The 27,585-nt window shown below is 36.9% G+C and overlaps 1 protein-coding gene across 16 annotated transcripts in view; it reads right to left on the reverse strand.

Annotated features, from left to right (window-relative positions):
* The window catches only part of LOC127970003 (calcium-activated potassium channel subunit alpha-1), a 200,111-nt gene that overhangs the window by 84,165 nt on the left and 88,361 nt on the right, over window positions 1-27,585 (reverse strand). For all 16 annotated transcript variants that reach the window (XM_052572184.1, XM_052572168.1, XM_052572183.1 and 13 more), the window contains exons 3-5: window positions 16,905-16,966; window positions 3,544-3,637; window positions 3,236-3,347 (exon numbers count right to left, since the gene is read on the reverse strand). In XM_052572184.1, coding sequence (XP_052428144.1) covers window positions 3,236-3,347; window positions 3,544-3,637; window positions 16,905-16,966 — 268 coding nt within the window. The remainder of the gene's footprint in view (window positions 1-3,235; window positions 3,348-3,543; window positions 3,638-16,904; window positions 16,967-27,585) is intronic.

Here is a 27,585-nt window from a genome sequence, read left to right on the forward strand (position 1 = left end):
AAATTATATTAATTTTCCACTTTAATTTTATACCAAACAGCATTTTTGCTACAGTATTTATTTGTTTTTGCCTTGTTTTGTACTAGGCCTAAGTTACTAATACGTTTATTTAATTTATCTTAAATAACGAATTTTATTTTATTTTATTCAAAACTGTTATGTTACTGTTTTTATGTTATAATTAGCCTATTACATTCCAGCCTCTGATTTTTGTGTCCGTAAGCGCTGTATACTTTAAACGCTTTACTATTCTGTTTTAAGCGCTTCATTTTCATTTTGAACGCGCTAACATCATGCTTAGCATATTCTGTCATATGGAAGTGTTAAGCTTCAACTTGGACTATACCTTTCCTTGTATATACGCAGGTTTTTATATTAATATAATAAATGAATGATTATTCGACTAATTGCTAAAATGCAGGTGTGTTAGTCGACTAGGAATATCTTTAGTCGGGGGCAGGCCTACTCATGTGTATTTACTCATGTGCCATGGTCATGACAGTCCCTAAAGAAGCAGATTAAATTATGACCCATCCTGTTTTTCTTAACAGGGTGGGACCTGGGAGAACAGAAAACATTAGTTCACTTGGCTACATGCTATACATCTACACCAGGGTTTAAACAATCAATTTAGAAGCAGGCGTCTCAATGTACCAAATGTTTTACATTTAATGAAAACTATGAAATAAAGTGTTTTTTTTTTTTTTTTTTTTTATTGTCCTGTACTGCAGGACAGTTATCTTTAGTCTGGGGACTGAGGGCCTGACAATTCTTCAATGTTTATTTAACTGTTTGTTCTCTAAAAGCTCTTTTCTCTGAGATGAATATGTACATCATGTGCTGATGTGCTGTACATCATCATTATATAACATATGATCATTGTAACCCCTTCATTCAGAGTTTGCTGAATTGATGTTGCTCTAGATTACATATGCCGGCTGTTTCCAAATCTTTCATCATGTCTGAGAATCTGTCCCTCTGTGCTGGGAGAGTGCTCTTTGGTCTTTGAGAGGCTTTTATTCTGCACGACAGTCCCATACCATGTCCCCAAAAGTACCAGGTACACATTCATTCAGTGAAACCTATACGGTTTCATATCAATACTTCAAACTATTTCAGTATTTCAAAGTTATAAGTAAATTTATAAGTGTCATATTGCACTAGGTAGAGTAGTGTGCTTTGAACACTATAGCAGAGTTTAACAGAAGCTCTAGTTTTTTTAAGTTTGGATAGTATTATATTAAAAGCACTTCTACAAATCAAATTATGTTCTATCAAAGATTAGTCACAAATTTCAAGTACATTACCATTAAAACAATTTTAAAATAATGCATTTTTTTAAATCAAAATACAGTAAAATTATAGCAATATAATATTGTTAAATATAAGTACAGTTTAAAAATAACTGAGATCAATGTGGTTAATATAATTTAAAAGATCATTTATTCATGTGGTGGAAAAGCTGAATTTTCAAAATTTTCCAGATTTCAGTCAAAAGCATTTCTTTAAAATATGTATCTTTTTTAAAATTTTATATGCGTTTACTGCAACTTTTAATGCAACAATTCAATGCAACACTACAGAATGAAAAGCATTATTACACTTTATTTTACAGTGTCCTTGTTGCAGTGTAATTATACATTTAAGAACTAAGAAAATACTAATTAACTACATGTACTACCTACTGTATATGGTTAGGATTTGGTTTAGGGTTACTTGCATGCAATTATGCATAATTTGTTGTTATTATACTAGTAAATACATGTAGTGCCTTTAAAGCTTAGCATAATTAAGACTTACATCTTATCCAAATCTCAGTTATTTTCATCATTACATTTGACGCTTCATCAGCTAGACTAATCTCAAGACTGAAAGTCTCATTTCTTCGGACTAAAGTTCTACATCCTGTAATGTTTTAATCATGATGTTTCTCCAAGGTGAGTCAACACTCAGTAGACGACAGTGTCTGAAATTGTGGACATCTGTGAAATTAAGGAAAACACTGATTACAAAATTGGTCTGTCTCCAAGCCATTATACTCCTAAAGGTTTGAAGCTCGCAACGACCTTAGTGTTGACACTTTCTCAGCATTTGTACAGCACGGGCAAGAGACTGATTGTTTACATATGCCGCTCAGCCTAACAGCTGTTATTAGGCGGATGTTGATAGCAGCTTTTATTTGATTTTCATTTACTGGCTTGATAGGGAGGAAGACCATTAAAATTACACATTTTTTGATGAACTGTTTTTCTAATGCATTATTCAAACAGCACAGCATAAGATGACAGTGAAGTTATAAATTATTAACTTGTGGTTTTTGATGCATTTAAGAAAGGATGGCGTTCTTTTTTACAGTTGTTTTGGAAAGCACTAACGACACATGTGGTGCACGGTTATGAACAATTGTGTTTAATGTACATACTGTAGGCTAAAGCAGACCTCCTTTCCTTTGGCTACAGGACATACACACACACACACACACACACCAGTTGCTTTAAACCACAGTCGTGTCTCACCTGTCGCTCACCCCAGCTTTGACAAAACACATTGTGATGGGAAATCATTACCATCAGACTGAGAGGGCTTACACACCCCACTGGCTTCTCAGAAGTGAGCCTTATACAGGAACATACACTTTCCCTTTCCCAAACCAGACCAGTTTAGATAAGCCACACATCAAAAGTTGCTCCAGGCTTGTCTGTGTTTATCAGTGTGTCTATTGCAAGTTAAGAAACCCAGTGAACACCAGCATCCAGAACCCAAAATGTGTGACAAGTAAAGGCTTCTTTTTTAAACCAAGGAAATTAGCTATAATGATGATGTTTTAATAACCTTTTATTAAATTATATGAGAATAGAGAAGTTCATAACTATAATGAAAAACGAATGACTTGGAGCGAATAGGCCTGTTTAACAATTAAAGCCTAAATCATCTCATGTTCCTGCCATCCTTCCCAGCTTTTCTGTCATCTTCGCTTTTTTTGTAGTTCTTAAGCAATGACATTTCATAGCTATTCTTGGGTTTCCAGCGACAGACAGTGACAACAAACCATGGCAGCTTGGCTTAATAATTATAAAATCTCCTGTTTCAACAGTTGCCCTTGTCTCATCATCAGTTTGGCCTTTATCTCATCTAGCTGTGGTTTGAGCTGCTCCTGTGAACGCTGCCCTGGGGTGCAGGGACTGACAGGAGGATCAGGAGGAAAAGGGAGAGAGGAGATTGTTCGGAGACTTACCCAGCCAGCTCCTGTTCAGATACACTGACACAAACACAGGCGGCACTGTGAAGAAGTCCACCACTGAGTTCACCTCCAGCCAGAACCACAGCTTATCATTGGCTGCTATGAACTGGAAGAAGAAGAAAACGAAACATATATATTACAACATTTTAAAGAGGATGACGTATTAGTAAGTAGAACAAACAATTAAGATGAATGGACAATTTCTAGTAAAACATTAAAGGTTTTCAGGCACAAACATAATACTGAGTGCACAGAACGTGGTAAAAAGATGTTGAATATGAAAGTTTAATACATGTACTTACACGCAGACCAAAGTAGAGTAAGAAGAACACGTTGAATGCCATGTCAATTTGTAAAGTGAAGTCTTTGTAGAAATTCTGACAGGATTCTATAGGACTATGGAGAAAGAAAAAGAAATAAATGCGAATTTAATTGAAAACAAATGTCATTTGTTTGGCCTGAAAATAGTCACAATGCAATCTTAATGCTCAGAAAACACAATTCATTTTCCGCATACAAATTATTTATTTTCTTTTTTTTTTGGGGGGGGGGGGGGGGGGGGGTGGGGGGGGAATACACCCTATAACACATCATATAAATATGCATATATAAAATATAAAACCCACCCTTGTAAAACTGCAATACTTTCCAGGTTATATATTTAAATATACTAACATCTTGAGTAGCCTACATAAAAGTTCACTTGTAAAATACAATATGTGTTTGCATTATAATTATATTCAAACCTCACATAAAATAACTGATTTAAATAGTTTGTTTTTTGTACTTTTTGTTTTGTCTATATACTTCTGTTCTGTACTCTACTATGGAAGAAGGCAATGAAATATAATATAAATAACATGTTTTGAATCATTACATACTAAAAGCAAAACTGTTACAATTGTTCACAAGAATACACAAATTAATGTAATGTGTATTATAATGATCTTTTTCATTAGAATACAACAGCTCTAATATTTCTTTCTCTGCAAGATTCAGGACAGTCTAAAAGCTCCTGGTGCCTTTATCCATTAGTAAAAATCTTAAAATACATAAAACCATTTCTGAATTATTCAATACATTTGGGATAGTTAAATCAACTGTTGAATGAATCAATTAATTAAAAGGCTTAATTTCATAACAAGCTAGAAGCCTCTGAGCTGAGGCTAATGTGGTGCTGCCCTTTCACTGACATTATCATTGATCTCATGTAGGAAGTTATTTAGAGATCAGCCCTTGAATTCACCAGGCATAAATAACACGAAAACTAAAGACAAAACTGCTGAAAAAAGTCAAAAGAAGCCCATAATGCAAGCTTAACTAGGCCTTCATGGTCAGGAAGAGCTTTCTATCATGTTACAATTAGCCATGTCTCAAAATGCACGACTGTCAACACGTGTACACTGTGAAACACAAAGCGTCTGATCTTTGAGCTCAATGTCACTTCACACTCAGCAATTACAAGAGATCTCCTGACATGTGGCATCCATGCAGAAAGTATCCCTGCAAATAAATCTTTAACAGCTTCCTCCTTAAGCTACATTAAGGCCTCAATGTCATTCTCCAGCAAGATCCTTGACAGCCTGGGCCTTAAGACGACACTTTCCAAGGCCCTTATAAAGTTGTGAGCTGCTCTTAGGTCAGCTGAGAACATGCTATGCCAACTAATAATGGTGTAAACAGCGCTCAGGTGCCACTGAGCTTTTAACTTACACTAGGTGGCCTCAGCTCCTAACCAAGCGCCTGTGGAGGACGTACAGCAATGTCAGTGCACACAGATCTATGTCGCCCTGAGGCACGCACGCACTGGGCTATTTCAGGCCCGCTATGTTTCTTCTTCATCATCTTTTACAAAGAAGTGCCACTGTGGCACTCATTCATACAGGGAACAGAAATGAATGCATATCCCGAAGACCGCCCTGGGATGGTTGTCCCATGTGCTTATGTAATAAACAATCAACATTTTGAATCAGTGCACTAGAGCTCGCTGTAAGGCATTACAAAAAAAATATATATAGAAAATATTATATATATATATATATATATATATATATATATATATATATATATATATATATATATATATAAAAATTTCATGCACTTGTCAAATGAAATGTTGCGCTATTTGGCTTTTCATAACTAATTTCTTTTTTTTTTTTCTTTACAAAATAATGGAATATTTTTTTTTTCAGTTGAGTTTTTTCTAATGCACTGAGCCAGAAATATCCAATTACCCCCAAAATTAAAATTGTTTTTTTTCTATATTCTGAATATCAATGGTCTAATTTTATACAACATTTTACTCTTAAAATTGTTATTTTTTTTTTTTTTTATATTTTATCTGGCTGTTGATGGTATTTTCTGTGCTAGTGAATTGTGACAATCAATTGTTGTTGTTTTTTACTCTATTCACCTTGATGTATTGCCTTAAACAGAAAATGGCTAAAGCAAAAAGGGTGATCATCTGAATGGGTGAGCCGTCTGAGTCAGGAACAGCTACTGGAGCCTGGAGGGTGATGGGGCGGCACACAACAGGTCTAGGTTAATACAACAGTGACTGATTTAGGCCAAGGCACCATTTCTAAAATAAGAGTGATTTAGCACCTGCAAAGGCACTGGACAGCTAAAACCTCTATCAGAGGTCTAAAAATAGCCTTGCTGTTTTAATTCCTCCCTGAGGTGCTCTCTGCATGTGCTTCTAAAAGAAGAAAACACACAAAGCAATGCCCCTGTGTTTTCTTCCTCTTAATGAAAACAGGAGGAAGTGAAAGCTCTAAGCAGGGATGACGAGAGACTAAAATTGTTTAGGAGCTGAGGTTGATATTTGCAGTGATAGACATGGCAGAGTGCTCAAACAATCCTCTGTTCAAGCTGGAGAAATGCACAGAGGAATAGCTAATCTTCAAAGAAGCAAGCTGAATATTTTTGAGAATTTCCATCCGGTTCTATTAAATACAAATACACACATGAAGCAAACGGCACTGCAAAGCCAGCCTCCCACATACACAACTCAATTCACATAAAATAGAATGGCAAGATAAAGAGAGGCAAGTGAATTGAAATGGCATCTCTTATCTGTTTATTGATTAAGGCCCCTCAGAAGAGGTCATGCTGGACTGAGCTTTTCAAACTGCTTTCCTTCCTTCTGCAAGAACTCAGTGTGATTCCCTCTGGAAAACACAGACCCCATCAAAGCTTCTCTCAGTGATAAGACCCTATTACTGCAAACAGCTGCAGAATCAGAGTTGGGCAAACCTCCATCCCTATGTTAATATATGACGCTGACAATGTGGCCTCCTCAGCAGAGACAGAGAGTGGTTTTTCCATTTCAAATTAAAAGATGTTTTAACTTGTGTCTGTGTGTCTTAAATACTTTATAGATATTAGCATATCTAGCAAAATGTATATTCATTATAAAAATGCTTGAAAAATCTTTCAGTGATTTTCTACTTAATGGCAGAACAGACAAATACAGCTCAAACAATTATTAAAAATAACTGTACCGTATTTTCCGGACTATAAGTCACACTTTTTTCATGGTTTGGCTGGTCCTGCAACTTATTTATCGAAATTAATTTGACATGAACCGAGAGAAATGAACCAAGAGAAAACATTACCGTCTTCAGCCGCGAGAGGGCGCTCTATGCTGCTCAGTGCTCCTGTAGTCTACACTGAAAACAGAGAGCGCCCTCTAGCGGCTGTAGATGGTAATGTTTTCTCTTGAATCTTGGTTCTAAATAAATGCGACTTATAGTCCAGTGCGACTTATAAATGTTTTTTTCCTCATCATGATGTATTTTTGGACTGATGCGACTTACACTCAGGTGCGACTTATAGTCTGAAAAATACAGTATTATAAATTATTGTATTTATCTTGCACTTCAAATGGTATGTTTTTAAAAAGAAACATTTACGGGTATACATATACATAAATGTTAAATAGCTCAATTAATTATATAAAATATCAACCAAAATATAATTGAATATGTACTATCCAAATCCAAGCACAAGTTTCCTTAAAGGGGGGGTGAAATGCTATTTCATGCATACTGAGTTTTTTACACTGTTAAAGAGTTGGATTCCCATGCTAAACATGGACAAAGTTTAAAAAATTTAGTTGTACGTTTGAAGGAGTATTTTTGTTCCAAAAATACCTCTTCCGGTTTGTCACAAGTTTCGGAAAGTTTTTTTCGAGTATGGCTCTGTGTGACGTTAGATGGAGCCGAATTTCCTTATATGGGTCCTAAGTGCGCGCTCTTCTGCCGGAAGAGCGCGCGCTCCCGTATAGCACAGCACTGAGAGAGGCTGAGCACAGCCTGATCAGAGCGAGAGCGTCGCAAAATGTCACAGAAGTGTGTTTTTGGTTGCCAGGGCAAGAAAACCCTGCACAGATTACCAAAAGAGAAACAGCATTAAGGGACCAGTGGATGGAGTTTATTTTTACAGAGCATCAACGGAGTTGTGCAAGTGTTTTTGTTTGTTCCCTGCATTTCGGATTGCACATCGTTTATTTCTTAAGGATAATGCAGTCCCAACGGAAAAGGGTCACGATTGTGTGTTGGATCTACATGCGGTGAGTAAAACTGCTTCAAATATCTCTGTGTTGTTAACTTAGCTATCGGCGCGTAAGCACATCAAGTAAACAACATGCGATGTTGTCATCAAACTGCACTTTCCACATGTACAGCTTTAAAAAAAAAAAAAAAAGACGACATAAAGTGGAACTTAGTCATTTTCCAAAACCGCTAAGCAAATATATACAGTTTCAGTACATACCACACAGAGACGCCTTTGCTGATGCTGCTCTTGTTAAATTTCAGCCTCTGGATCTGTGTCACAGCTTCCAAACGCTCTCAACTCAAAAGCCTACTGGGGCTCGTGATTCTTTAGCTCCGCCCACACATCACGCCTCTAGGCGCTCGTGTTTTTCCGGGAAAAATCGGTACAGACTATCTTTCTCTTATAAATATAATAACAATAAAGACTTTTTGGAGTTATGAAGGATGCAGTACTACTCTATAGGAACTCAAGATTAACAGGATATTGAGTGAAAACGAGCATTTCACCCCCCCTTTAATATTATAATGCCACAGAATCAGAGTTAGAGTGTGAATATTTTACATTTAACCCACTTTTCAGAAATCTGAGAGATCTTAAGTTGATAAATCTTAAAAGATATCAAACTAAGCCATCACAGGTAAAGCTTGATATTAAAATGTGTCAATATTTCATCAGCTGCTACGATGCATTATTAGAGGTGTATATTGCATTGAATCCTGACACTGAATATCAGACACAGGCATGCATCAGTCTTTGAGAACATGACCTGCCAATGTCTCTCTCTCTCTCCTCCTCCTCTCTCTCTAAAGAACAGGCTGCTGGTGTGTGGGAGATTTTCAAAGCGTAGGGACGGTGCACTAGAATTAAACAGGGTGGATTATTCATCCCTGCAATGCAGTGCCAAGATGTTTATTTCTGTGGCTTCTCAGTGAATGGGCTATGTATTTCCCTGCCCTTTCACAGCATAGTGTACTAAAGCCTTTCCAGGTTAATACAGATCAGCCTAAAAGCTGTATGCAGAAGGATCTATTCATCTAACCAGCTTCAAAAGAGAGTCATCTTTCGTCCCTCACTGCATTCATAATTCATTAAACCATGTCTCTTTGCACCTTTATCAGTGCTGGGATTGAGCATTCAGTACTATTAGGCTCTGGCATTGCAATATATAACTGCTAGAGCGCTGATCACCCAAAATGTCATAAGTGGGACACAAAAAGAAGGCATCCCTTGAAGGAGAGCTTCCCCTGTTGTTGCCCTACATATTTCTTGCTTCATTGTTCAGCCCTAAAAAAAGACTCTATGGTCTAGGGGGAAAAGTACAGACTGTTCCCATTAAAAATATGACAATGAAACTACAACGTTAAGAAGTTTTTAACAAAACTATAACACAGCACTAATATATGATGCATTTTCACTTGTTCTTCGTGTAAATGTACTAAAATAGAGCAAGAATGATCCATCTCCTTGCAAAACTCACCTTCATGATGATATTAATAAAGGTGACTTGACTATGAGTGCAAGAACATTAATTGGTTCCTAAGGTCTTGAAAGTGTATGTTAGCCCATTGCTAGGTGGATTCTAGAATGCTTTGGGAGGTTGACACAGTGCTGTTAGGTGGTTTTTATAGTGTTGATGCTGTAGACATTTGCTAAGATGCTAGGAGCTGTGCATAGGTCCAATAATATTTGTGGCACACAATGCTAAGTTTAAAGCATAAGCACATCTCTGGCCAATAAGTTATATGATTTTAGGCATCATTAGATTTTGAAACACAAACAGATTTGTGCTTATGTTTCAATGGACAGTTTACCAAAAAAAGGAAATTCTGTCATTAATTGCTCACCCTCATGTCGTTCCAAAACTATAAGACCTTTGTTCATCTTCAGAACACAAATTAAGATAGTTTTGATCAAATCCGAGAGTTCTTTGACTCGTCATAGACAGCATTCAGCATTCATAGACTGACACATTCAAGAAAGGTAGTAAGGACATTGTTAAAATAGGCCATGTGACATCAGTGGCTCATTTGTATTTTTACAGGATTACTTTTTGTGTGCAAAAAAATAAATAAGTAATGACTGTGTTCTCTTCCGTCTTCGTCACACATTCACGAGAGTATCGCGACACAAGAGCGTGGGGCTGCTGACGCAGGAGCCGGCGTTTTGACGTAGAACATCCATCAATCTTGGTTCATTGTCTGTATATTCTGGTTCAAATAAAGTAAAGGCCAAAGTATACTTCGGCCGTCCGCAAAAAAATTGAAAGTTATCCCCTCTGTCAAAATCTTCAGACATGTTTATGGGGACTGTTTTATGTACAGTGTGTGTCTTCCTCTGCTTGTAAACAAGGTGCCGTGCAGAATGGCAGCTCCTGTGTCAGCAGCCTACATGTATGCGTCGTGTCGAAGACTGAAATTGTTGAATAAAATCACTATATTTGTTCTCTTTATGCACAAAAAAAGTATTCTTGTAGATTCATAACATTACAAATGAACCACTGATGTCACATGGACGTGGATTTTAACAATGTTCTTACTACCTTTCTGGGCCTTGCACTACCACGTAGTTATGCTGCTGTCTATGCAGTGTAAGAAAGCTGGTTTTTCATCTAAAGTTTTCGCAAAAAAAAAAAAAAAAGGGTGAACGAGCAATAGTAAAAGTGAAGTTTGTCGTAGCAAACTCTATTTATAATGCAAGGGCAACAGGCACAGACATTGTGTTATACAGTAGGTTCATTACAATGGTCTTCTTACAACACAGTCATGCAACAAAACACTCCATGTCTTGAATGAAGAGGCTTTTCACTCCTCAACTGCGGATCAGTTCGACGCAAAAGAAAGGGTCCTGAAAAGTGACTCCTTACACAAAAGGAGGATTATCCAGAGAAACTCAGGGGAGGGTGGCCACTAGAGTGAGCTGTGCATCCACAGTGTTGAGTGAAGTGGCCCCCTAAAAGCCAGACATGCTCACTGAGGCGATGAGAAAAGACCCCCCCCCCCCCCCACTCCTCTGTCTGCAATTGCTGCTTTCACCCTTCATCAAATTTTGAGTTATCTTAGGGAGTAAACATCAGCTCAGAATCACTCAAAATGTCCCACTTTAGAGGTCTACTGATGGCTTTTTCAACGGACGATTACGTTGTCTATTTGAGAGATGCATTCATTGTGCAGCTGTTCCTGGTTTACATGTGTGAGAAGCCAAATCAAGAGAAAGACATGTGGTTTGTTCCAGACATTCTTGAACAGTTGTGATAATTAGCAGCGTAAATGAGTCGTAAGCGGATGATCCATTATCGAGACCATTAACGCTGGAGTCACGCGGGAAGGGCAGGTCATATGAGAAGCTCGCGAGGCTGAGAACACACATCTCTCTCTGGTGAGGACAGCAACAGCAGGGTCAACACTGGACTTTCATTGTGTGGACAAGAATTTCATTGTATGGACATTTGTCAAAAAAAATATTTTTCGTGTTGCACTGAAGGCAGTTATACAGTTTTACAAATACAAGTTTTCATTTATCCCCCATCCCTATCTCAAAAATCCCCTTAAAATCAACCAGAGATAAAGATTAGAGGATAAAGATTTAGAGATTGTTCTATTGTTTCCCACCTGCCAGATTACATCCCACCAATAGAATCCATCAAATACCAGTAGACACCTTATAGTTAACATTAAAGCCAATATAATTCCCATTATAGCCTTAAATCCACACAATTTTATAATGTGTTTTGGGAGGGGTTATATTGTTTGTTTTTTTAGCAGGGAATTTTATAATAGTATTACTACTTTTACAGAATTTACTTTGTGTAAAAAATTATTTTGTGTAAATAAAAAACTATTTCTTTAGTCAATTATTAAAGTATTACATAGGCTGATTTATTAAGTATTTGGGATTTTAAGAATAAGTGGAAAATGTGCTGAATGTTTCATTATATTCAAGGGGAATTATCAAAGCACTGAATTTACACTTGTTTGTACGCGTGCATCAAGCCTCATCCATATTGCCAGATGCGCTCGTGGAGACGTGCAGTGCGGAGCCAATATGCAGGCTTGACTAGCCTATAACCAAGCATTAAAAGACAGGCTGCGTGTGTGCGGCAAGTGTAAACAGCTCCTCCATGAGATGCAGCAGAGAGGAGAAATTATGAGAAGCATTCACACCGTGTCTACACCGGATGTGAGCAGATAAAGAACTCACAATCATTGATACTGTCTACACTGGATGCAGCACAACGCCAACAGTAACCTGCTGCTGCATTCCATTTATGACGTATTGACACACATTTCAAATGAACACACCTGTGTGCACTCTGGATGGGTTAAATGCAGAGCAAAAATTCAGAGTAAGGGTCACCATACTTGGCTGTATGTCACGTCACTTTCACTTTCATGATTTTCAACGGTCGCTTTGTCGCATTCTGTGTAGATAGTCACGTCCGGTGTAGACACTGTGTCAGAGATGCAGGCTGTGTGTGCGATCTTCTGAATTGGGAATAGCGAACATGTATTATAAACTTCTTTAAAATTAGAATAGGTTGGAGAGATAAAATGTGCAAAGTAACGTTCATTTACTCATAAAACCATCTAAGAATCTATCTTTTATTCTCCAGTAGGCCTACTGAAAGCAGAACCGATAAGGGAGTTCTTGATTTATGTTGTGAGACAGCTTTCGCAAATTAAAGTTACCTTTTTTGTTTGGTGTGTCATTTTGAAGCCTGAGTAATCTCATATTACATACCTTTTTCTTTAGTATTAATTTGATTAACTATTGATCTGACCCTGTAGAAGCCATAATCACGCTTTTTTTTTTTTTTTTAAATGGTGGGCGTTTATGCAGTTGGGTACGCAGTTGGAACAGTAATATCACGTCCAAATCGCAGGCTTTGTGATTAGCAAACCGCAATGTCTCAAATCGCGATTGCGATGCGATTTCAATTAATCGCATAGCTCTAGTCTTCATTCCTAAAATTCTGCAGTCTAAGTTGATAAAGAAAATAATTACATTTATACTGTTATATATGTTCAGTTTTGCCATCACAGGAATTGTTACATTTTAAAATATATTAAAACATATTTTTTTATATCATTAATATTGTAATACAACAAGATTGTATGGTAATCATAGAAGCATGATAGATTTTACCAGTCACAAACCTTTGAACGGTACTGTGTATATTTTAATGGATCTGAGGTATGTAAATTTATTATTATGTGACACTATACCTCAAAAATCAGCAACAAGCCTTTCATGCTCCATATCTATATCCACCTAGAGGTCCTAAAAAAGCCTGATAACCCATGATCTACATCAGAAAAACATCCTTCCAGGTAAGTACTTCTATCATTCAGCTGGTCACTCATGAGTTATGGTGTCACAGCACTGTCTGATTTTAAGTACAGTGAACTAAAGTGTTTATATGGCTATCATTCACATCTAGCACTGTTCAGCCTCCCTACAGAAATGTTTAGAGCAATGTCCAATCTGACAACAAGTCCAGTCCAAAAACAGATCCAGATCACTCGTTTAAGCTCTGTTATCTGAAATCCACCCACACTGCAATGCTAGTGAATTCAGGACATGGTTTGTCTGCAAAAATCCCCAGACTGAGACCTCAGACAATAGATGTGACAGGTCAGCTTAGACTAAGGTGTCAGTCTGTTTGCAGAAGAGCCACCGATTCACCCAAACAATATAGAGCAGTGGTCCTAAACTAGGGGCCACAGGATGATTTAAAAATATACAAATATATTATTAAAGGAGTCGAAATGAATTAAAATTTTAGACTGAAAATTTTCTGATAATTTACTTGCCTCCATGCCTCCCAGGATGTTCCAGTCTTTCTTTCTTCAGTCGAAAATAAATGAAGGTTTTGTCCCTACCCTACCTTGGAACAAAGCACATGGATAAAGAACTAACCACAAGTGACTTTTCCAGCACGATTACATTGTACGATGTTTGAAGTTGTGGATGCGCATTGCAGGGCTAGTGCAAGATTTCGTGGTTAAAAAAGTATATAATTTATATGTTTTTATTTTTAGAAAATGGCAGATCATTTCGCTAGATAAGAACCTCATTCCTCGGTTGGGATTGTGTAAAGCCCTTTAAAGCTGCACTGAAACTGCAATTTGGATTTCCAACCCGTTGGCCGTCATGTCCACTATATGGAGAAAAATCCTGGCCTGCCTTTCTCAGAAACTTTAAAGACATGAATATCTTGGATGACATGGGGGTGAGTAAATTATCAGCAAATTTGTATTCTGGAAGTGAACTACTCCTTTAATTCAATTAATTCTCATATTATCATTCTGTTTTTAATTGTCAACCATTGCTGTCTGTTTTCTAGTTAGTTTATATAAAACTAAACAAACAGCTTTGTCATAATTATAGCAGTAATAAGAAATATGAAAGACAAATGGTGTCAGAACGAAAAGGACCTTAGTCAAAATTTTTTGATAACCATTAGTTTAGATGCACTGTACGGCTCCCCTGGTTTCCAAGAAATTGGCATCGGCAAACACATTTCGGTTGACCACTATTTCATATATCATTAATTCAACACACTTTCTATGATTTCCATGAACAAATATACAGCTCAGAACAGCTCAGACAGAGCCAGTTGACTTATCTGAAAGTAACAAATTAGTCGAGTGAACCAACCAGCAAATCAATATCCATCAAAGAGGGATAACCTTTTAAGCTGTGTTCACACACCAACGATTTTGTCTCTGTAATGTGAAGATCCTAGTATTTTGGCTGCAATATTATTGTTAGATTATTTATTTATGGTAAAACCCATGATATCATTATAAAAATTATTATTATTATTTTTATTATTTTAAATAAAACAAATAATTTTTTTTTACTATTTATTAGGGGGCAGCTGTGGCTTAATGGTTAAAAGAATTGGACTTGTAACCTGCAGGTCTGAGTCTCAGTGCCGGCAGGAGTTGTAGGTGGGTGGAGTGAATGAACAGCGCTCTCTTCTACCCTCAATACCCAAGACTGAAGTGCCTTTGAGCAAGGCACTGAACCCCCAGTTGCTAACCGAGCGCTGAAAAAAATAGCTGGCCACTGCTCCTGGTGTGTGTTCACGGTGGGTGTGTGTACTTGAATGGGACGCTGCAGACACTGCAATAATGGATACACAACCACACTGTGTAGCAAGTGCAATGTTCGCCTGTGCTTCTCAGATGAAAAGAACTGTCTTCGGGACTATCACTGCAAGTAAACACAGACTTCATTCAAACCACATTGAAAGTGATAGAAGAAAAAGTTTTATAAATACATACATTTTTATTAATAAATGCTTATTCATAATAAAATATGATTGTTGTGTGATTATTACTCATGATATATACTGTTATGGGGCTAAGTAAGCCATCAACCCTGCAAATGGATGCTTAAATGCACTAGTTTATATATCCGTTCAGATAAAGTGAGTACAAATACAGAAATTCTGCTCCTAACTAGGGCCAACGTTGCAATATTACAACATTTCCCTAAAAACGTACTAAAATGTAAAAAGTAGAAACATGTTTAATTTCTACATCATAGGCCTCCTAAAACAATATCTGGGAGGACAAAAACTATTTTTGGAAATGTTTTTCTATATTTGGGTATTAACAGGGTTAAATGCAGAGCACCAGTTCAGAGTATGGGTTACCATACTCAGCAAATGTCTCGAAATTCACTTTTCACTTTCACGTATGTAGCAAACAATAAAGTCCAACAAAATTCTGAGGGTTTGCAAAAATCTATGGAATCAAATTAAAAACAGCATCCTGCAGGAAAAACTTGACTGAGCTCATCTAAATCTGTTTATCGTCTGTCTCACATATGCACTGACTCTAAGCTGTAATATGAAAACATGTATTGTAAATGAGGAGCCAGATCAGGGTTTTTTTCTGAATGATCCATGGACACAGCAGCTCACCCCTCCCTCCGCTTCCTTTACCATCCTGATCCCAGCATTATAGGGATTCAAATCTCCCATCATGCCTGGCTTTACCCCAGCATGCACACACACAGACTGTAAGACTCTATATGAAACCGTACACATGCTCATTTGGGCGCTTAGCTTTAAACTGTCTGTGTTGGCTTTTTATATGCTGCGCAATGCCAACACAGCAATCTGTACCTCAGACAAACTCGAAAACTGTGATACCTGGTTGCCTGGGCAACAGCTAACAGCACACCTTTCTCTAGGGATCACCCGGCAGAGATGCTCTGCTAATGTAACCATGGAAACTGCCTGCTTGGCTTTCATTGACAAAATAATCCCGTCTTTAAAGTCCAACATTACAGAACAAAACCTTGAATTAGGCCCTATATAATGGTACCCTTAACAGTACCACTGAATGTAGGGTTCATTAATATGGTATTATTATCTATATGGGAAAATAGTACCTTAACACTGTAGATTGCCCTGCTATCATCTGTGCCTTGTACTCCTATTGATAAACTATTTGAGGTTTATGCACTGTACAGAAATCTGACCTGCGTGTTTACCAATGTTAAGACAGATTTTTGTATTTAATGCATTCTTCAAGCTTAACCTTCAACCTGGATATCAAAATTATTGTAATAATTCAATTAAATAAACAAAATCAAACAAATTCTTTAATGTTTGGGAAATTTAAGTTTACAAACCAATGTTATTCCCAATTTAACATGCTCCTACTGAGAGATATCTGCATTTATTTTTACCCTTTGGCATAGGGTTTTATTATTACGACTTTTATAAATATTATTTTACACTCTTATGTTCATTAAATATTTACTGCTAGAAAGAAACAATCACAAAATGGATTTTAAATGGTCTTAAAAGTAGCACATTTTAACAATAAGAATAAATTTCAAACTTAACATAACTACGAAATACAAGATTTCACATTTCTTGTCATTTTTACAATTTTGACCCTATTATCCCTAATATAATTATCTCTATTTTGTGCCATTTATAGAAAGTGTCTTTATAGTGAAATGAGGCAAAGGAAATTACTTGTTTCAAAGATCTCATTATTTAACATCAGTGTTTAAGGCTTTTGACTCATGTGAGAAGAAATAATTCAGACCAGAGTTGTTGAATCAGAATAGTACTCACTCCGAAGAATCTATGAAGTATATTCCCAGAGCTCCGATGCTGAGTGCAAAGACCAACACCACCTGAAGGGGGGGAGAGAAAGGGGAAAGGATATCATTAGTTAAGGTCCACTGAGAACAGTACCACTTACAGAGAACAGTTTAATCCTGGAGCTGTTCAACAATGAGCACAACTCATTTCCACCCATGCTACATGTGCAGATGAGACATAATAAACAGGAAATGTTATAAAGCTGTAAGTGATCTCACCAAATCAGACTGTGTTTCCAAACCTAGTGGGCTGTCAATCCAATCACTGTTTATGGACATTGTGGGTGAACAATCAAACATGCCTGTGAAGCAATGATCCTTCAGAAATGATATTGGTTGCTCAAACATTTCTTATTATTAACAGACTCCTAATCCTCATTATTACATACTCCTTAAACAGCTGTATATGCTTTTACTTGAAACCGTGTGTATATGTCTGTGAAAAACACAAGCTAGCAATTACAGTTGATACTGAATAATGGGAAGCCCCTGCACTAGTAGTCACGACTCAGTAGAGCACAGGAGAGGGGTGCGTGGAGCACAAAGCTCCTGAGGTCAAATCATTTGATCTTTTCTGGGACGCTGCATGTGAGATACACACTATCCCCACATCAGGTGAAAGTGAGACAACTGCTATCGAATGGCTGCTATGTTATGGTGCGAGGTGAAGTAGTACACATGCATATACACCCAGCAAGTGTGCTGACCAGTGTCAATCAAACAGTTTTCCAAATCGGCGGGCAAGAGGGATACATGAAAAATAATAATAATAATAATAACCCAGGAGAAAATGTGCAATGTGTCCCAGTTCCATTATTCCCCTCTTTTCCCTATAATCTCCTCTCAGTCCCACTATAACATCTAATAAAACGTCTTGTAGCTCACTTGAACTTGTGGTGACGTATCTACAAAAGAATTTGCGATGCTACCAACTATGAACATTACGAATACTATAGTATATATAAGAGCTTTTAGTTTATTCGAATAGCAGTCTTGTGTTCTTCGTCGTTTACAAAATGACTTCAAACTGGGAAAATGGGCTACGACACACATACTCATGTCTGATATACAGCATTTGAACTGCAGACTAAAGAAAATGCAAACGCACAACACTTGTGATTAAAGAGCAGAGATGTGAAGCACCCTTGCCTGTCTTTTCCAGTAAGCAGATTTTTGGCAGACTACCATATTAGTTTTAAAATCCCCGCACAGCAAAAAGAGGAGCAAAAAATGCAATATGATGAGATTTATACCGCTGTTTCTTATTGAGTCTACTAAATGAGGTCGCTTCTCAAACAACTTCTTGTTTCAGATCCCTAATCCACACTATAGTCTACCAGCTTCCATACTGACAATAATGAACAGAAGTGTTCACAATAAGCATGAACAATATAAAAATGTACTGCTTCACTGAATGTAGCTAAAATCTTATTATAAAATGAATAGTTTCTGTTCTGGTTTCTGACTAGTCAATAGAGTATGCCAAGAGTGATAAAATATGACAGATATGACTTGAAACATTCACTATATCACTGCACAAAACCAACAGCATAACATTGCTCCTGTTTACATCTTCACAATGAGAGCACTTCATGAAATTGGCTGATAAAAAAAATATATTTTTTATCAATAATGAGTCATTATTTTTAAGATGGCAACGGTTTTCTAAAATCAGGCTAGCAATTTTACTGACTACATTACCAATAAACAGTCTTACCGTTTAAATAAAGCACTAATGATCAAACCTGTCCTGAAAAGCATGTGAAAGAACACTCTAGGCACTCTAAACCTGGAAATGGAACAAGTCCTGTCACTGGCCTAGGTTGAGTTTCGAGGTGAATGGAAAAGACTCTTTTTGTGTGGTATAAGGTGATTGGAGTTTCTTGACCCTTAAGGTTGAAAGGGCTATTGGCCGGAAAGTGGACATCTCAAACATTAAAGACTGGAAACTGCAGCTGCCAGACAGGCTGTTTGTGTATCCAACAGTGGAGAACTATACTGGCTCACCTCACCAGGTCAAAGGCAGGGGTCTATCTGAGAAGTAATTCTACACACAGAATAGATCTGCTCGAGCAATTAGCTTTTTTTCAGTATTATTAGGCACAATAATTCATTGTGTGCTTTTGCACAATATAATTTGGCCAAACACGGATCATGTTCCGTGTGATGTTCATATAACTAATGCCATTCATTATAGTTTTTCCCATATCAAAAACAATAATATTTCTTTTTTTTTGTTCTTAACTTAGCTCTCATTACATAATGGCTATGACTTTAGCTCCCAAAAGTGAAATCCAAAACTTGTACAAAAAAGGTAACCCTAAATCTTTCCTGTTATTTAGTATTAATTTCAATGGACAACATGGCTAAATATAGTTAAGAAATAAGTTTGCAAAAGGATATGATATTAATGACAAATTTTTATTAAAACATTACATAATTTATTAAATGCCATCCTTACACGTGAAGACAGAAATTAATATTAGTAGTTTTTTTTGTATGGATGCTGTGTAGTGCACAGTTTTGTGTCTTAAGCACTATTCGGACGGGACTAGTTTTCTAAACTACGTTTGAGTTTCGATTCTTACCACCTGACGTCTGTGATTTTCATGTACCAATTCGGACGGGACTAACATCTCCGTGTTTATTACAGAGGTGGGAGGGTCTGATTTGTCCATCTGGGCATCACAGAGATTACGCGCTCTGTATGCGTGCATTGCATTCATTCAGAATGATTGCCTTAGTATTATTAAACAATAAATACTAAATGGCTAGTATAGCAAAACCATGTTAATGTGTGGTTCCTTTAGATTAACTTGTTTTCCTTTTTTTTTTTTTTTTTTTATTAAATGTAATTAAACCATTATGTAACTGTAAAAAAAACTAGTCCTGTCCGAATAGGGCTTTAGATTTTACTATTACGGATGTACAAAATCAGATATTTTCTAAATCGAATGCATTTTCAAAATATGCAAAATGCATATATAAAATTGATTTTATATATATATATATATATATATATATATATATATATATATATATATATATATATATATATATATATATATATATTTACATTTACATTTACTCATTTAGCTGACACTTTTATCCAAAGCAACTTACAATTGCTATTTATGTCAGAGGTCGCACGCCTCTGGAGCAACTAGGGGTTAAGTGTCTTGCTCAGGGACACATTGGTGCCTTACAGTGGATTCGAACCCGGGTCTCCAACACCACCCACATATATATATATATATATATATATATATATATATATATATATATATATATATATATATATATATATATATATATTTGATATATATATATATATATATATATATTTATATATATATAAAATCAGGATTCTCTGATGAATAAAACACTAAACCAAACCATGCTAGGCCATACCATACTACAAAACCCCAAAAATAAAACTGAAATAAAATTATGAATGAATAAATGAATGAATGAGTTTGTATTGAATTCATAGAGGTACAAACTAAATACATAAAACATCAGCACTACTTAATGTGAATAAATAATCTGGCGCAGCATCCCATCACTCTCCTTCTTGGTCAAATAGCCCTTGATTCCTTCAGTGTGACATTGTCATGAAAATAAAGAAAATCTTTGAATGAGAAGGTGTGTGCAAACTTTTGGTCTGTACTATAAATATAATTTACTAATCTTAAAAAAAAAAAAAAAAAAACCTCCAGGTCCCTGTAAGGAGCTATAACATTTGTTAACAGGATATAGTCTTGAGCTCTGATACAGATTGAACATGGACCTAAAGCAGTGGGTGAGCCATTCTGTCTCTGTGACCACCAACGATACTCATACTGCTTTACACAGGCTTTCTTTTGAAGTTCATAAAGCAGTTGGCTTAGTTTAACATCATCCTGTCAAAGCAAATACAAAACCTCTCGTAGAAGCCGAATCACTGCATCCATTATTGATGACCAGAGGCTGATTATTTTCACGCAGCCTGCATTTGGATTGATATCCCACATTGTCTAGTGAGAAAACACCTTGATGCATTTTTAATTGGAGCTCTTTGTCTGGGTGATAGCGAGTTCCAGTGAGTAGCAGCTGGAGGAAAAGGAGCTGTGCGGCTCAAGATAAGCAGAGACCATGGAAAGCATCACTCCTCCTCCACTGCAAGAGATACTAGACACTCCAACATCATTCAGAAGAGCTGCTTTTGATTAGAAAATCAGCTGCTTCAGATGCTGGTGGAGCATGTTAATGCAGTTTTGATATTGGATGTCTCCCATTTGACTTCGTAGTTGTCGTCTTCCACAAGAGGGCACAGTGTGCTTATTCTGTGGGTGTGTTCACACTGACCTCATCCAGAGTCCTTACAGCAGGTGTGTGACATTAACACTAAAGATCTCCACACATGAAACAAGAAATGTACTATAAATAATAGAAAAATCACTTGTTTTGAGAGAAGGCCATTTGAATGGATGAATTCACAGAATAAAACCACAAAATAAAACCACAAAACAGTAATATGTTTCTGAACTGAGTTTTTACTGTGGCTGTGCATTTGAGCACTCCTGATGAACTGAGACGATAAGAGGCATCGTCTTTAAACTGACCCAGTTATTCATCTGGAAACATCGGTGCCAGCACTGCGCTCGTCTCTCGCACAAGCTCACTGCAAACCCATTACTGCAATTACAGCACTGGAGGAGCAAAGGATTCACAAATACATGCAATCATATCAATGGGAGAGGGATTCTGGGATATGGAGGATTTTACTCCTGTTCCTAAAGAGATGAAAATTACAGTTGAAAATTTGAACTTGATTGCAAACGGATCAGCACATAAGGCCGACTTTTTCACCACACTTGCCAAATTTTTAGAAAGTTACACTTTGCATACACTTTCATATTTTTAGAAACTTTAATCTTTATTAAGTAAAAATGTTTTCCTCAAAAAAAAATGTATGTGGTGTTACCATCAAATGAAATAATAATAAGACTTTTACTTTTTACATTTAAACCTTGAATGAATCCTAATTTATACACACACACACACACACACATATATACAGGGGTTAAATTGGGATTTCTTATGTGGATATATATATATGGTGGGCATAAATTAATTCAAGTGATCTTGAAATTAATCTAGATTTAAATGGCTCATTTGAATTCTGCCGAAGGCATTCAGAATATGTGTGCTACCCAAATAAAATAATGACTAAAAGTAACGTTAAGTCTTTGAGAACGGGTTTCTCAAGCCAGGTGGTGCATTAGACCAGGGGCTCATCTCCTGTTTCCAAAATGCATCACAAACTGCTTAAGAAAGCTATAAACTAAGTCCACATTGCACAAGGTGCAAACAACCTTAACGCCTGTTCCACACATAATCCGTCTGCAGTGCATATGCGTTTCATATTTTTTTACGGATCCATGTTAACGGATTCCAGTGTTCACGTGGTTGCGGTCCGTGCGTTCCAGGAGTCTTGCGTCTGCAGCAGTGCAGCAGTCGTTCACGTACTGAGTTGCGGACTGCAAACGCGTCCTGTGTGAAAGCACAATGAGTATGAGTCCGTGCTGCTTCTGCACCATGTACGAAACGCACACGGACTGCATACGCACTGCAGTCGGAGTATGTGAGAAACAGGCGTGAGTCTTGTCGAGGTTTCTATTGGGAAGCTTCTTTAAAAAAAATTCCCTGGAGCAAACCCAGCGGCTTCAGCTGCATCCATGTTAGCACATCACGTTTGATGTGGTAATTTCACAGTAGGCATACACACAGGTTTAAAGACTCATTCTCGCCCCCATACAGATTCGGTTAGGTATACATCCCCGCTAAAATATCAAGGTGAAAGAAGTCATCATAGCTCACCTAGTATAGACCCAGCTCCCATCCCAACTTTGAGAATAGATTAAAGGCGATATTTTTTTAGCACCTGATAAGAGTCTCACATTAACGCTGGACGTTAACACCGATAACGGTCCACCACTAATATATATATATTAGTGTGTTTTGCTGCGAAGCATAGCCACACGCATGCCAGTTATGTTTGGGATAATTTTATTTTAAATCCCATAATGTCAGTTGAAAACATTGCAATTGTGTTTTAAAATTTTCCAGCATTAAGGTTTAACGATTAATCGATTAATTGATCGTTAATTTAAACAACGATCGATCATGGAAATGATCGGAATTTGGCATAAAATATAAAAAACACACAGATTTATGTCACAGTTGATAAAAAAAAAGTGATGAGAATATTGCAATAATATTTGCAAAAATCAAAACACACACACACACACACACACACACACACACACACACATATATATATATATATATATATATATATATATATATATATATATATATACATACTTGTCATTAGGTCAAATGATCTGAAGTTCTTATTAGTCTTTAAAAAGAGAGGCTGTGTTATATAACCTTAAAGAAATAATAAAAACTATTGAATGAGTTTTTAATTTCTTTTAATAAAGATTTTTTTCCTTCAATATATCAGGACGGTTGTATCACCCTGACATTTCTAACTGCCTAATGCCCCTGAAAAAATAGCATTTTATGAATTGCATTATAATGTATTTTTGTATAAATGAATTCATAATAAATAAATAAATACTGCCATGTCATTGAAGCTTATGAATATGACCTTAACAGCTAAGCATACAGATATGCATACTGCTCCTCATATAACCCATTATAAGAGAGAACAAGGGTGCTAAAGATCTATTGTTTTAAATATAGCATGGTGCTTGCCATGCTGTGTGCCGTTTTGAGTTACATCATGAAACTGGTGTTTACAGACAGAGTAAAGGATGAATCTGGATTCAAGGCTTCTCACATGGCCCGGTACAGTCATGAACTGAAATATGACTCACAATTACATACTCACACATACACATTCATGTGATGGTTTACATAGGATAATCCACTTTACAGAACTAAAACTACATCGCATTTTCTAACCATATCATTGTGCTTTTCTTACTGTGCACTTTCATGTGAAAATTTCATATACACATTTTCAATCAAGTTCACCTTGTTTCTCAGTGCTGGTTCAACTGAATTCTAATTAGGGCATTTTGACTTCTCTCTGCCTCTCGACAAGCCCCTTCAAAAGAGCACTTTAACAGATCCCATGAATAATTTAGCTGACAGGTGATGTAGCTGGCCTGCAGATGAGTCTCCTCATATTAGTGGCAGATATTGAGGCAAAGAAAAAAAACTGTTGAAAGGAACATGGAGACATGATGAATGAGTTTCCCCACCTTCAAAGCTTTAAAGCACAAATATTTTAAAACTACTCCAAAATCTGAATTTGGTTTCCACATTATCATGATTTAAACAAATCTTTATAGCTATTAAACTTTGGCACAAAGCGTTTCATGTCATGATTTTAGATCATGTTTAGGGGTGGATAATTGATTGTGCATTAAAATTAACAGTTTTTTTCCCCCTTATTGGCAGTGGTTGTTCTACATTTAATTACACCCTGGGTGAGACCCCCTTTGAGCATATGACAGTATAAGTTATCAGAACTTAAATAAATATACACTATAAATATAATTTACACTAGGGCTGGGTATCGATTCAGATGTTCCAGATCGATTCGATTTCTATTATTTACAAGCCCTCAAATCGATTCGATTTCGATTCTCGATTCGATTTTCGATTTGATTTTCTATTAGAGCTGTAATCGGGCCTTAAAAGTTAAGCCCGACAGGACCCGAGCCCGACAAGTAAATTTTGATTGACAGCTTTTTAAAAGCTCGAACCCATTTAAAACCGACATTATTCAAATGCACGCATGCAGTTCTTTTGCCTTTTGTCAGGAATGAGTCATTTATACATGTTTTAACAATTTATACAACGTAACGTAATAGGCCATTTGGTTTGAACAAAGAAATAAAATAAGTCCTCTGTAACATCATAATATCTCAGCACTCTATAAATAGCCCTAAGTATAGGCTCATTTAGCATATAAATAGGCCAACGCACCAATAAAAACAAATTTTTCGTAAAAAATTTAATTAAGATAAATTCTAAATTAAGATGGGTATTTGGCAATAACGAAATTAAGATAAAGGCTCTGTCGGATTTGCTTCGCCATAGCAGCTGACATAATAAAATATTAATGCCAACATAAGCATAGCCTACTCTGTCTATTATGCATTTAAGATTCAATTAATATTTAGTTATTATCTGAAAAACATTTACTCACCAAGATTTGGTAAAGCCTACGTGGTTTTTTTTTAGGAAAATGATTGAATCCACTGTAGATGGCTTCAGCGCGTTCCTGTACTCACTGATGGTGCGTCCAGCAATATAACCCTCTGGCTCATTATTCGAGGTTTCTCATTTTAAACAGGGTCAAAACTTTTCCAAACCTCAGACTTTGCTTTAGTTGCTGCCGGTGCTACCAAAATGTAATCGTCAGAGGCAAGCCTCCATTTCAACTACTCAGCATCTTACTCGCGCTAATCAAAACACATTATATGACAGCTCATTTACCAAACAAGCGTTGGTAAAATGATGTAAATGAAGTCCGATCGGGTCCCGTCGGGTTCAGGCAAAGATCTTAAAGGGGTCATGACATGGGTTTTTTTATTTTATCATTATGGTCCCCAAGGTGCAATTATAGTATTACTATAGTAAAAAAAAAAAAAAACTTTTAAAATGTAGTGAATTATGACATTTTCCCACCCTGTTTCTCATCCTTTGATTCAAACAGTCTGTTTTGGGTTGTTTCCCCTTTAAGAGTTCAGTGTTAACGCCCACTGTTATGATTGGCTAACGACATTTGACAGAACATTTGCGGATTGAGCGTAACTGTTTAGTAGCGGGTGATGCATTCGAAGCGATGGCTCTTGCGATGATAAAACCTTATATGTTTGAGCCGGAATCAGATGAGGAATCAGAGGAAAATGAACCATCACCACAACAACGAACACTGGATCAGCCCGTGTCCACATGGAAAGTGAAACTATTTTGAATTAATAAAAAAATTGTAACCCGAGACACTTGAAAACGGATTATTGTTGCATAATTATTCTATAGCTTAATATGCTAACAGTTTAACATTATTTACCTAATTTCAATGAAATGATGGGGTGTACCAAGGACAAAAATGCATGCACAGGCCATATTTGAAGATGCAGCATTGATGAGGCAACATTTTTAATCCTACTAGAAAGGCGACATATTTTCAAGATTCTCTTATACAAATGTGTTTATATTAGCCAGTGATTAAAAGTAATATTGTTAATACCCTTAAATGACAATTCTACATTTTCCCTGACGTCAGGATCTTTCGGCAGCGTATTCAAAGATGTTGTTTGTCCACAGCCAGGAACAGCACATCTGCATGGCATTGTAATTTTCCTGTACACAGACCCACTCGCTGTCCGTCGACTGAACACTTGTGAGGCGCGCGGCTCGACAACGATCCGAAATGAGCGTAGTTGTCTGGTGCTGGAGGCGGTCATATGCAAATGGTTGGAACGTCACTTCGCACCGTGACGTCACTTCTTACCATGGATCCAGAACGAGCTGTATTTAGAGCTTGATTAAATAAATGGCTCGTTTATAATGGGGAGGACGTCTTAAGCTATGAAACTTGCAGGACGTTTTAATGGTACAAAGACCTCTTATATTCCAAAAGATCAAGGCAAATTTGGTTTCTCATTTCATGACCCCTTTAAGCTCTATTTTCTATACTCGATTCAAGTCAATCACGCGTAAAGTCATGCTCCAGTGCTCGTCTTACAGACTGCATCTTAAAGCCTCTTACTTTCTGCGTCCGCGAGTCCGCTATGGACCGCTAGGTAGGTGTGACGTAAAATTCACCATCGGAGAGTGTGTGCCGAGACTCTGAACCGACGACCGCGCGGACAGGTGCTTGGATATGATGTCTTGATGATGTCGCATCATTCCTGAGATTAGTAGTATTTCCACAATACTTCACCTCCATTTGGCAGGCTTTGCAAATTGCTTTGCTTTTGTCAAGCTCGTTCTCTTTATTGTCCGGAATGGTGCCAGATCGCAGCTTTTTGCGTTTCTGGAGTTTTCAAAGCTGCCATGTTCGTTGTTTTAATGTCCTTCCACCTCGCGCGCATGCGTGAATTCAATGACGCGGCAAACAAAAATTCACGGGGAAAATGTAGGCCTAAAATCGATCCTCTGAGTTACGGATCGATCTTTAGAAATTAAAATGAAAATCGATTTAGAATTGGTGAATCGATTTTTTCAACACAGCCCTAATATACACTTATTATAAAGATCTAAGCCTCAACATCAGATTGTTGTTTTTCAATGGAAAGCTTATAAAGACTGTATTTGCTACATTTGTATAAGCAGTACAAATAAAAACATGAACAATGAAAACGCTGTACATACCAGTCCAATGAAGCAATATGGTTGTAATATGGATCATAATTCCTTTCGTTTCAGTTCTTCAGCGACAGAACTGTTTGTGTCCGTTATGGAATAACTCACGGTCGGAAAGTGCGCCTTGGTAGTAAAAATACGGCTTTTGCAGCGTACAGTGTCACAAACAGAATAAGACAATCCACCAGAAAAAAGAATGAATGAAAGATAGGCTGAAGATTGTATATTTGAATATTGGCGCTCCCTCGTGACGCGCT

This window comes from Carassius gibelio, chromosome B13 (assembly GCF_023724105.1).
Source record: "Carassius gibelio isolate Cgi1373 ecotype wild population from Czech Republic chromosome B13, carGib1.2-hapl.c, whole genome shotgun sequence".
Classification (NCBI taxonomy): Eukaryota; Metazoa; Chordata; class Actinopteri; order Cypriniformes; family Cyprinidae; genus Carassius; species Carassius gibelio.